Source organism: Balaenoptera musculus, chromosome 15 (assembly GCF_009873245.2).
Source record: "Balaenoptera musculus isolate JJ_BM4_2016_0621 chromosome 15, mBalMus1.pri.v3, whole genome shotgun sequence".
NCBI classification, from domain to species: Eukaryota; Metazoa; Chordata; class Mammalia; order Artiodactyla; family Balaenopteridae; genus Balaenoptera; species Balaenoptera musculus.
In genome coordinates, this window is record NC_045799.1 from 67,406,981 (window position 1) to 67,419,152 (window position 12,172).

General features: G+C 44.5%; 1 protein-coding gene across 3 annotated transcripts in view; it reads right to left on the reverse strand.

Moving 5' to 3' along the window:
• The window catches only part of COG7 (component of oligomeric golgi complex 7), a 78,348-nt gene that overhangs the window by 35,365 nt on the left and 30,811 nt on the right, over positions 1-12,172 (reverse strand). For all 3 annotated transcript variants that reach the window (XM_036826763.1, XM_036826762.1, XM_036826764.1), the window contains exons 8-11: positions 10,760-10,887; positions 9,671-9,825; positions 4,681-4,797; positions 2,529-2,594 (exon numbers count right to left, since the gene is read on the reverse strand). In XM_036826763.1, the coding sequence (XP_036682658.1) occupies positions 2,529-2,594; positions 4,681-4,797; positions 9,671-9,825; positions 10,760-10,887 (466 nt within the window). The remainder of the gene's footprint in view (positions 1-2,528; positions 2,595-4,680; positions 4,798-9,670; positions 9,826-10,759; positions 10,888-12,172) is intronic.

Below are 12,172 nucleotides of genomic sequence, written 5' to 3' on the forward strand. Positions count from 1 at the left end.
CATAGGAACCTGGACATTTATTTTGGATTCCCCAAACCTCACTGTCCCACTAAAACCTTGTCCTAGTGAAAATACCACTGTTCCAAAAATAAGTGGTGGGCACCATAAAAGTATAGAGGAACCACGGCAATCTCCCTGTATGTCACCCAAGTACAAGAGAAATCCCTCGGGTGACACCCAACTCAACCTTGCTTTACTCGCCCCACTAGTCACACAACAATCCCTGTCTGCAAACAGGTGATCTTCAAAGCCCAGTAGCCAATGTCACTCTTGTCGCTGAAGTAATCTGGAGCGTTTCGAGCTACTGCCTCTGCCACCTGAGGGGAGTGGTCCTAAGCTGCAGTCTGGGTCTGCCGGTGAAACTGACAGGGAGATAAGCTAAGCTTTATAGGTGGCAGCCACATGCATGGGCTCCCTGTTGGGAACACAGATGATGACTGTTACTCTTTTCCCTTTCCAGGCTCAGTGCTTCCAGAATGACGTCACCTCTTAAAAAGGCTCCCTTGGATACACCCAATCTGTTCTCATCTCACACCAAAGCTCGGGCCAGCCTCTCAGCCTCTCTGGGCTGCAAAATGCAGTTAGAGGGGCTCACCCTTTATCTGTCATGCCCCCATTCACCTTCTTAACCAGATCCTTCCTTACCCTTTAGAATGTAATACTCATTTTCATTAAAAGATTAAGGCAAGTCTACACGTTCTGATATGGAAAGTCGTCTGACATATATGCAGAGAAACCCAAGTCTGAGGACGGACACTCATCTGTGAGGAAGGGCACTGTGCAGGTGATGCTCACACACTCGGGATGACCCAGCTGACGTCCAGGTTCAGATCACTGCCTCTTCGTGGCATCACCTCAGACACAGCTCTTCCCGCAGATAATTTCTTTTACTTAAGAAGTTACTACCGGTGCCAAATTCTAGGCCTCAATGTCTCCTCATGTGTAAAAATGGGGGTAAGAATAGTACCTATCTCTTCGGACGCCCTGGGAGGATTAAGGAGTTAATTCATGTAAAGCCTTTCACGGCAGAGCTCAACAAATATGATGGGGGCAGGGGGGCTGTTAACGTTTCTTCTCAAGAATTTTTGGGGTGAGTAGACTTTCAGTTTTTAATACTTTGTACACTCGTGAACTTTTAATTTTTGAGCTGGGCCCCGGCTGTAATTACCACCGTAATTAAGAAGCTAATAAGCTACATGCCTTTCTTTTAAATATATAAATGTCAAATTTTCACCTTTTCTTAGGGGCCCTTTGTGAACCCAGACCTACTCACCCTTCCGCCATAGGCTCCCCTCACCGTGTGTGTGTGTGTGTGTGTGTGTGTGTGTGTGTGTGTGTACGCACACACGTGCATATAAACGTGAGCATAAGTGTGTGTGGGAGTGGGGAGGGAGGAAGGGGGCATCTACTTCATCATGTATATTATTTATCCACACTCCGCTGTATGCCTGTGGTGCTCCGGTTTTATTCATTCCAAGAAGCCACATGAGCTCTATGCCGGGCTGCTTGGGAATTATGAACTGCAACAGCTGCCCATTCCAACCCGCCCCTCGACCCCTGGCCCCCGCAAGGCTTTCCCCATAATGAGAACCATGGTGAAAAATCTTGGGACTTGAAGGCAACCCGTGGGTTCAGAAATGAAAGGAGACAAAGAGTGGTGAGAAGAAGAAATGACCAACTCAGAGCCCTGATCCCGCGGCCGGTCTGGCGACCTTCCCCGGCAGCTCAGCCCTACCGCCCACCCAGTCTCGAGGCCTCAGCTTGCTTTTCACTTTGTACCACTGCCAGAAATTCCCTCCTGCAGAGGTGACTTTAGGACAACAAAGAGTTATCCCAGAAAGAGGTGAAGGGACTGCTGCTAGGCCCTAACACCGCCTAGGAAACAGACTTCTTCCCCTGAATTCCTGCAGAACAGAGAAAGCAGCTGCACCAAGGCAATGAGAGATTCTGCTGAAGAAGTGAGGGCATTTGGGAAGCTTGAAGCCCTTGGAGGGAAAAACAGGTCCGAATGGGGACACTTCGGGGCAGTGTAAAAGCCCTGGCAGGTATCAGAATGGAGAGGGGGCAGGAGGGACTTTCCTAGGCCTGACCCCAGAAATCCTCCTTTGACACACACACTGGCTTCCGCAGCACAGAATCCTACTGCAGAATCCAGAAGGCAGGCTGGCCGGATTCATCCCGATTCTGTGGGCTGGCCCAGGGGACCTCACCACCGCCTACAACTTTCCATTCCCAATAACTGACTTGCAAACATGCAGTGGGAGCCCTGCCCACTCATAATTTGGAGACAACACGTACTGCTTCCTCATTTAGGCTGAAACTTCCATATCTAAGTAAAATTATGTGCCAAGGAGGTCAGAGCCTTGCTCCTTTTAGGTGCTCAATAAATGCTAAATGGTGACAATACTGACACCTCGTATCCTAGGTACAGAGAGTCCTCAAGCTCTGTGGCTTCAGACTGCGCTGCGTACTCTGTCAAGGTTTCCCCCAGCTGAGAGCCCAGGGACCGGCCCACAGCCCTCTCCTACCTGTTGGCTAGCTGCTGCTCAAAGTCCCGGCACTGCCGCAGGAGCTCTCCACAGGTGGCTATTATCCTAAACAAAACAAAAAGCACTTCAAGTATCTGGAATGCCGACATTTGCAGGACAAACATTGTCCCATTCATAAAAATTCTAACTATTCACCCCTTTTGGTGGTGTGCTGGGTTGTGGGAAAGCAGTTAACCATTTGAGGGCCTACCTGAAATGTCCCATTCATTAGTAATTCATGTAGAAGGGAAATGCTGGTCCCTTCTAATATCAGAATTCTATCCAACATGATCTCAAATAATTTTACATGTCCAAAAATACTGAGGTTGCTTTTGGGCTTTGTCCTTAAGAAAATGGGTTGGAGGGAATTCCCTGGAGGTCCCGTGGTTAAGACTCCACGCTTCCACTGCGGGGAGCACGGGTTCGATCCCTGGTCAGGGAACTAGGATCCCACAAGCTGCACAGTGTGGCCAAAAAAGCAAAACAAACAAAACAAAACAAAACAAACAAACAAATAAAATGGGTTGGAAATTCTTTGTATCTAAAATTTAAAAACCAAAATTCATTAATATTTGTGAGCTGCCTGCTATTTGCCAGGCATAGAAGAGAAAACTGTTTTGATCTTAGAATTGTTTCTCTCTGATCACATGAAAGGCAGATGAAGATTAATCCATTTGTTTCTCAGAGATAAGCCTGAATGATCATTTCTGTATTTAATAATCCTTTAATTTTCAAGTAATTTTATGCTAGGCCTCAAACTCCAGCTACTGAGTCCTTCAACACCAAACTATAATGTCAGGACAAATCCAAGGATTAAAAACATCTTAGGTCTAGTTAACTTTTAACTTTCTCTAAAAGTGTCTATCATCACCAGGATATCTAGGCATTCCATCATAAGAAAGGTTTATGAGAAAGTGAAATATTCCACTCACCTCAGTTACAAGAGAACAACCTTGCACATATTTTCTGGTGTACCAAGCTGCCACAGCTGATAAGGGATATTAGCATCTAGAACATTAAATTTCATCAAAAACAAAAGTTCAGATCAGAGCCCATAAGGAGACACTCCAAATGGTCCTGGGAGGCCCCAGGTTTACCCTGATTAAAGACAGCTTTTGGAGGGTCTGGATCTGCACTGAGACCCACATGTGCCATGGGCACTCTGCACATACCACCTAGGCCGGGGGTCAGGCAAGAAATGTAAGTGCGGGGAGAGCAGCTTGCCTTTTCAGAACGTATGTCTGCAAAGAATGGTTGTAAGGAAAAGAAATTTCTAGATCGCTTTTTATCTCAGGCTGATAGTACAGTTGTTAGACCTCACAGGAGTGGGAGAACCACAGCACAACAGAGAACATACACCTAGTCAACCGAGGCTTCAGGTCATAGCCTTGGGACGATGCAGGCCCAGTGCTTCCAGAGCTTCCGTCTTTTTTTTTTTTTTTTTGGGGGGTCGCACCGTGCAGCATGCAGAATCTTAGTTCCCCGCCCAGGGATCGAACCCGTGCCCCCTGCAGTGGAAGCGCGGAGTCCTAACCACTGGACTGCCAGGGCATTCCCTCAGGCTGGACACATCAAGAGCCAAACTCCTCAGGCCACTGCCAATCACACTCCCACCAGACCTCAGGGCTTAGGGCAACAGGGTGTCTACCTAGTGGCCCACAGGTCACACAGGCTACGCCAGAATCTGTCTGTCAACAACGACTTGGGAGGGTTACCTCAAGGCCTTTCACGCAACTCTTACACGGCTCTTTGCAGGCCAAATGGCATTGACTTACCATTTAGTACTGTGGCACAGATCCAGAAACAGGATCCAATCAGCTGTGCATTTTCTAAAATAAAAGCTCTAACTTATTTTACATTTGCAGAAACTATAGGCTAAGGGGAAAAAAAAAAATCTCAAACCAAACATAAAAAAACTTAAGTCACCAAAGGAGATGAGTTCATAAAGAACTTTTTAAAATATTTTAAGAACAAGAGGGGTCTTTTTGGTGTTTGTTTGGTTTGGCCTGTTTTCTTTGTTTATTGGCTTCTTTTCAGAGTCTAGAGAATTTGCTTTAAAAAAAGTGGGAGGGGCAGTGAAAGAGAAAAAAAAAACACCTTACACATTTATCATTTTTATATACTATATTATGCATGTTTACCCCCACTTTACCTAATGGAATTCTGAAAAGCCGCCCAATCTTCTTGAAAAAGGGAGTTGAGAGGAATATCATCCAGCCTATACTTCTTTCGTATTGAGTGGAGAGTACTGGTGAAATCAGACACATACCTATGGGGAAAGAAAAAAATGACAACGGTATCATCATAAACTCCTCAGACCTAGAGACGCCTGGAATTATACAGCTTTGGACAAACTGCTAATGACCTTGAGAGCACCTTCAGAGGCTATCCTACCAAGGGTTGTCACTACTTATAAAGCTCTGACCACAAAAAGGTCTCCTCTATGTGGCAAGACTGTCTTTCTCACCTGGCAGAGCGGCTTTAAGAGATGCTCAAGATGAGGGGGGAAGGGGATGGCCACTAAGACCAAGACTCTGTGACCAACCAGGTGAGAGATGATGCTGGTTAATTACTCCCTCATCCTAACAGGGGCATTTCTTTGGAAGCTGATTCAAAGAACTGTTTTAAAACGTCATGGTCCCACTATAATACCCAACTGCCACCTAGGATACCATAAGGCAGTTCACTGATATCCAGGGTACTTCTGTAGCATTCAAATCCTTGAATTTAGATTAAACAGCTAAGCTCCATGGCAGGCAAGAGGCCGACTTTAATGGTACAGGAGCATGAAACTGGATTCAAAACTGAAAACCCTCCCTCACAGACTGCTGTCTGCTCCCACCTATACCACATACTTTCCTTCATAGCACTTAACACAAGTATAATTAAATAGCTTATTTAATGTATGTGTTTAATGTTTATTGCTGTCACCAGACTAGAAGCTCTGGGAGAATAGGGACTATCCATTTGTAGATCATAATTGTATCCCCAGGAATTAACACAGACCTGGACATAAAGGAGACATCCAGAAATAGGTCCTGAGTCAATGACAGACCTGCACTGCAAGTACCTAGGTGTCTTTGGGCCTCAGTTTCCTCATCTTTAAAATGGACTTAATGATGACTTCTGTACTGCCCCGCAGAGTTGTCATGATGATAAAATAAAATGAAATGAATGAAATAGTAGACACAAAAGCTCCCTGAAAAGTATAAAATGAAAGATGATGTGCAGTGGTATCGTTTTTATGTATTGTACTCCCTGGGTAGCCATGAGGGACTGATTTCAGGATTGCCCCCCTCCTCCCCCAAAGATACCAAAATCCATGGATGCTCAAGTTTTTTATATAAAATGGCATAGTATTTGCATAGAACCTAGGCACATTTTCCCATATACTTTAAATCATCTCTAGATTACTTATAATACCTAACACAACATAAATGTTATGTAAATAATTGTAAATACAATGTAAATGCTACATAAAGAGTTGCCAGCATGCAGCAAATTCACGTTTTGCTTTTTGGTACTTTCTGGAAATTTTTCTTCTGAATATTTTTGATCCACAGTTGGTTGAACCCGCAGATAAGGAACGCTGGATACAGAGGGCCAGCTGTATAGTTCTTGGAACATGAACACGTAAGTCCTTGGGAGGGTGTGGTAAGGAGGACGGGGGTGGATGGTCATGCGCTCTGGAAGCCAGCAGGCTCCCTAAAGCCCACGACACCTGCATACATCACAGGAAGTCTCGCCTCTCTCCTGCCCAGGCCATGAGCCCTAGTGAGGACAGTGGACTGCGCTGACGCAGGGCACGGCCCTGAAGAGTAGGTGTGTGTGGTGGAGAGAAAGGCCACTCAGAGAAGCAAGTGGAAGGAACTGCCGCAGACCACTCCACTGAGGACAGACGCCGCCGCTGCTCCCTTCACACAGGGCCGAGAAGCTACGAAACCAGAGTGCCAAGGACAGCACCTTCCCTTTGCACCCAGAGAGGTGACAGCTTTCCTTGGGGGAGGGGGAGGGCCCTCAGGACACACCGACAGGGAGCTGTTGAAGAACGTTTAAATTGTGCTTTAGCTGAAGGACGTTAAGCAAGAAGAACACCCCGTCCAACAAGGCATGAGCTGCACAGAACCTCCCGACAGAGTCCCCGGAACGGTGAGCAGCTGCCGAGCACTGAGGCGGGGCCAGGGCGAGGTAGGGGGGGACTGTTTAGCCACCGCGGGGCTCGCACGTGATGTGTGTATCCCATCACATTTTTATGGCATTTGTACCAAAACCTTCTGATTCTCTCACAATACACGTTTCCAAGTGTCTCTACCATGTAAGAGCTGCTGCATTAGGTGCTTTAATTGTATGCTTTCACTCCATATTCACAACCACCATGGAGAGGAGAGATTATCACCATCCGTTTACCCAAATAAAAGATACCAAGACTCAGAAAGGCACACTAACCCACCCAAGGTCCCAGCTAGTAAGGGCCCGAGACAGGATCTGAGCCCAGGTGGCTACAACTCCGGGGCCCAGGCTCCCGTCACAGCTGTAACACCCCTCACCCTGCAACACCCCTCACCCTGCAACACCCCATCAGCAGCTATATTCTGCAGCTTCAGCAGAGTCCAAGTTAGGCCAGTCTCCTCCTGCTCTGCCTGCGTCCTCCATCCTCCCTACGCCTGCCTTCCTGAACACCATCCCCAAACCCTCCCCGCTCCTGAACAAGGTCCCACTTGAACCCTGGGCAAGTTGGCATCATCCTCATTTCCCTGGCTAATTTTATAAACATCAGCTGTCTCGGTAGCTTCAAAACCTCCCCTTCTAGAGCAGGTGACCTGGTTTCATCATATGTCCTTTTTTGTACAGTTCGAATTTTTAATATGGATTTGTATTACTTTTTAAAACGAAGTAACTGAAGTAACCAACAGAAGAACTAAAAGTGAAAATATCGCCAACAAGAGCTGGGAGGAGAGGGGATAAGAGACAGCCCCAGCCTCAAGCAGGCTCAGTTCCTCACCTTTCAGAGTTGCGTCAAGACATCACAGTTAAAGGTGATAAACAAAAAAATCTTCTTTAAAGTCTGGAGAGAAGAATGAGAAGACTCAAAGCAAAATGTTTAAAACTTGTGACTCCTGAGGACTGCCTAAGGATGCGCAGGAAAGAAGGAAGACTTTCACCTTTTTACACCTTTTCATATTTAAATATATATGTATTTCTAGAAGCATTACTTTTTCAATTTTATAATAAAATTTTTAGATCCCCCCAAAAATTATTTTGTCCACAAGATCCCAGCTGGTGGCAGAGAGAGAAAGAGATACATTTTATTTGATTAAACTTGTTGCTGATGTCTCTCTTCCTGGGGGACACGTCTGGGCTCACCTGGCTCCCCCTGTCTTACGCAGGGGACGTGATCTCGCAGCCCTCAGTGCCTTCCCGTGAGCCACCCTGGAAGGTGCACACCGCCCATGGCAGTGACCAACAGTACTGGGTCCAAGGACCCTTAGAGCTCACAGGGGCATGGTCAGTATTTCTGGAATGACAAGAGCTTCCTCAACTTACGGCAGCAAAAGAGCATTCGGGTCAATATGAGGAATTTCTCGAGACTCGTGGCAACTTCATTCTAGAACAAGATTTCTTGGAGAGCCTAAGAATGTATTTGTCTATAAGCTAGAGACTAAAGCATCTAACCTCCTGAGGGCCCTTACATCTCAATTACACAGGTCAGAGAATCCAGCCTGATATTGATTTCTTTTTCTTTTTTCTAAGTAAACTTAATTTTTGTTTCCCCTTCTTTCTTTCTTTTAACAGCTCTATTGTGATTTAATTCACATACCACACAATTCAAAGGTTTTTAGGGTAGTCACAGAAAACAGTTGTGCAACCATCACCACAATCAACTTTAGAACAATTTTCATCATCCCGAAAAGAAACCCCATAACTTTTAGCAGTCATCCCTCATCTCCTCCAAATACTCCCCTCTCCCCAGCCCTAGGCAGCCACTCATCTATTTTCTGTCTCTACAGATTTGCCTGTTCTGGACATTTCATATAGATGGAAGCATATAACATGTGGTCTTTTGTAACTGGCTTCTTTCACTTAGCATGATTTTATATATTTTTTATTTTATATTTTTAATTACATTTTAAATGTAAATTAATTTATATTTTTAATTTTTTAAAAAATCAGAAAATAACAAATAAAGCTAAATCCCCTAAGACCACCACCTTAGTCCCTCCCCATCTCCCCAAAGACAACCAGTGTTTTGAGTTTCTTGCCTAACCTTCCACATCAGGGCTCAGCAAACTTTTTCTGTTAAGGTCCAGGTATTTTAGGCTTTGAGAGTCACAAGGTCTCTGTCCTAACTACTCAACTCTAACTTTATAGTGAGGATTTACAGGCCATAGGTAAGTGAACGGGCATGGTGGCGTTCCAATATAGCTTTTAGAAAAACTTTTACAAAAATAGACTTGGCTCATGAGCTGGAGTTTGCTGACCTCTATGCTATAGGAATATATAATGCATTTTAAAGTGACAAAAAAAGATCTAGAACAGGAATTGGCGCTCCTGGTTTTCTGTAAATAAAGTTTTAATGGAACACAGCCACATCCACTCATGTATGTGTTGTCTCTGGCTGCTTTTCTACTACTAGGGCGATGCGCTACGAAAGTCTCTGTTGACTGTAAGGCCCTCAAAGCCTAAAATACGAACCATCCGGCCCTTGGCAGAAAAAATTTGCCGAACCCTGCTACAGAAAATATACTCTATTTTTTGTATATTCTTTTCACACGCTGTATGAGACCCTATATAGTATTCTGCAACCTTTTATTCACTCAGCAGTATGTTTTGAGATCTATCCATGTTGTTATGTGTAGATCTAATTAACACCTTAACTGCCACATAGGGAACTCCCCTCATTTGAATATACCGTATCTTATTTGGCCATTTCCAAACTGATGGACATTCAGGTTGCTTCAAATGCTCCACCATTACAAACGTGCCACAGTGTTCTTAACATCCTTAAGAACACCCCCCCCTTGGGCTCAGGTGCAAGTGCCTCTCCCGGGTTCATGGCAGGAATACAGGACACACACATTTTTAATTGGGAGAGACATCATTCTCCAGTGAGGCTGGCCCTGACCCCACTCCCCCAGCCTTACTTGGCAAAGAGGGATTTCAGGGCTGTCAGCAGGCCACAGGTCCCCAGGCCATTGGTAAATTTGATGCATCTGTCAATCGCTGCAGAAGCAAGGCCAAAGAGCTTGTTCACAGAGTGGCTCAGCTCCTGCACGCAGTCAATGACTTCCCCACGTTCCTGGTCAGCAAACAGAGACAAAAAAAAGCTGCCTCAGACTGAAGAACAAATGAATAGACAACATTAAGATGGGGAGAGCTCCAAACCTCCTCATTCATGGTAAAATCACTTAATAGGTACAACAGAAATGCAGTCCCAAACTGTGACAGCTCTTTAAGAGCCTGACCTAGGGAAGAACAGTCTAAGTGGTCAGTGAGATCACAGAAATAAACTCCTGGCTAAAAAGCATGATCAAATCCTTATATTCATCTTTATATTTTTCATCTCTTTCCTCTTTTTCTGTGATTTAAGATGGTATCTCTCCCTCTGGCTCTCAAGCTAGGATTTGAATTCTCCATATCACACGCTCCAAAAGAATGCAGTGAAAGGAAAATGCTTCCTTCAGGGGCAAGAACATAACTGAGCGGAACAGACTTCCTAGGTACGTCCTTAGAAAACGGAAAAGTGGCGGGAGGCGGCAGATTCTAACTACTGTAAGATCTATTCTTAAATGTCAACTCACATCATGCTAGGCAACCTTAACATTTACAATGGAAATTCCCCTCTGGTGCCCACCTGGTGAACCTGGCCCTAGAGTACTGTCCATGAATACTCAGCTCCTGTGTCCATTTGCATATGCTGCCTTAAACAAAAGACTGTGTGATAATGACTGAATCAGGGGGATAATCAACTTACTCTCAAGAATACTTAAGCCTCTAAGTTTTGCTAGAGGATTTTAAATAAAAAACTGGTAGCATATCTGTGGTCTCATTTTACATTTGGATTACAAGAGCCCAGGAAGCACTTAGAGCCCAGTGTTCGCACACCAGTTCCCACTCTCTGCATTCCTAATGCCACCTCACACCTTCTCCGACGCATCCCACCCACTCCCAACCCTCGGAGCCTGGCAAACAGAATGATTCCTGAATGACCGCTGCCAGTATTATGCCATTACCAGAGGCACCGCACTGATCTGGATGAGGAGGTTCTTCTCTTCCATGTCACCGTACTTCAGCTGGTAGGGTCTGTACGGACCATACACAGCATCCACCAGCTCCACGACTTTCACCACGTTTTGCTCATCTTCAGGGAATCCGAAATTAAATGCAATAATGAACAAAGAATTGGAAATCAATTGCTGAAAAACAACAGGTGAAAGGACCTCCACTGGAACTTTTCCTATTTCATCTTAGGGGTGACTACTTTCTGTTCATCTGCTTTTACCATTCATGGAAGCTGAAGCAATCATGTCAGTAAATCTTTTGATAAATTTGAGCTTTGTGTATTATGTGCCTAAGGCACTATTAAAGATACCGATCCCCTTAATCCTACAACCCGTCATAGTCAAGAAGCTCTTCAAATGATAACCCTCCTCAGGGTCAAGTTCAAGAACTGCTACAGAGAAAAGGCTCTGCAGAAAGAACATTTTCCATCTGGAGCCCATACACTAGGCATTCCAAAAATTCCTATATTCAACTACATACAAATTTTAATGTGCATATTCTATGGCACAGCAATTCAACTTCTAAGAATTATCTCTTCAGCTGGAATCCAAAATCTTTTCCATAGCCTACAAGGTTCTGCATCGTTTGACCTCAGGAGGTGAAAGAGGGTGGTAGTTAAGGGTGAAGGCTCTTCTATTGAAGCTCTACTGCTTCCTCGTTAGGTGACTGTGTACATATGACTTAACTTTTCAGTGTCTGTTTCCTCAACTATAAAAAGAGATTAATAATGGCATCAATTTTATAAGGCTTAACTGGAGATTATGTAAAATAGTATGTGTCTAGTATGTGTAAGCACTCAATAAAGGCCAGCTACTTTTATTTTTACTTCTATAGACTCAGCCTTCTTCACAATTCCCCTAGCCTCTAGCCTTCTCTCAGCTCCTCAAAAGCTCCCCTCTGGCCACCTGCTACTACTTCTGTCTGAAACGACCTTGTTCTTTCCTATCCCTCTTCATCTGGTTAACTCCTATTCTTCCTTCAGTACTCCCTAAGTTCAAGTCTGCTAGTCTCAATCATCTTTATTTGCTTAAAACCATTTTGCTTTTCTCCTAGAACCATTTTGCTATTCTTCAAAGTACTCATCTCACTTTGTACTTATACACTCATTAGTGTGATTATTTGGTTACTTCCCACTGGAATATACCTTGTATGAGAGCAGGGACTGTGTCTGGTTTTGCTTAGCATAGCATCCTCAGCATCAAGCACTCTAGAACTAGTCCATTTGTAGTTGAATAAATAAATGAAATACATTTTGACCTATCCATAATAGGGTCATGAAAAATAACTGTATGTGTATATAACACACACACACACCACATGCACACACACACACACTCACACACTGCTGATGGGAACCAGAATTT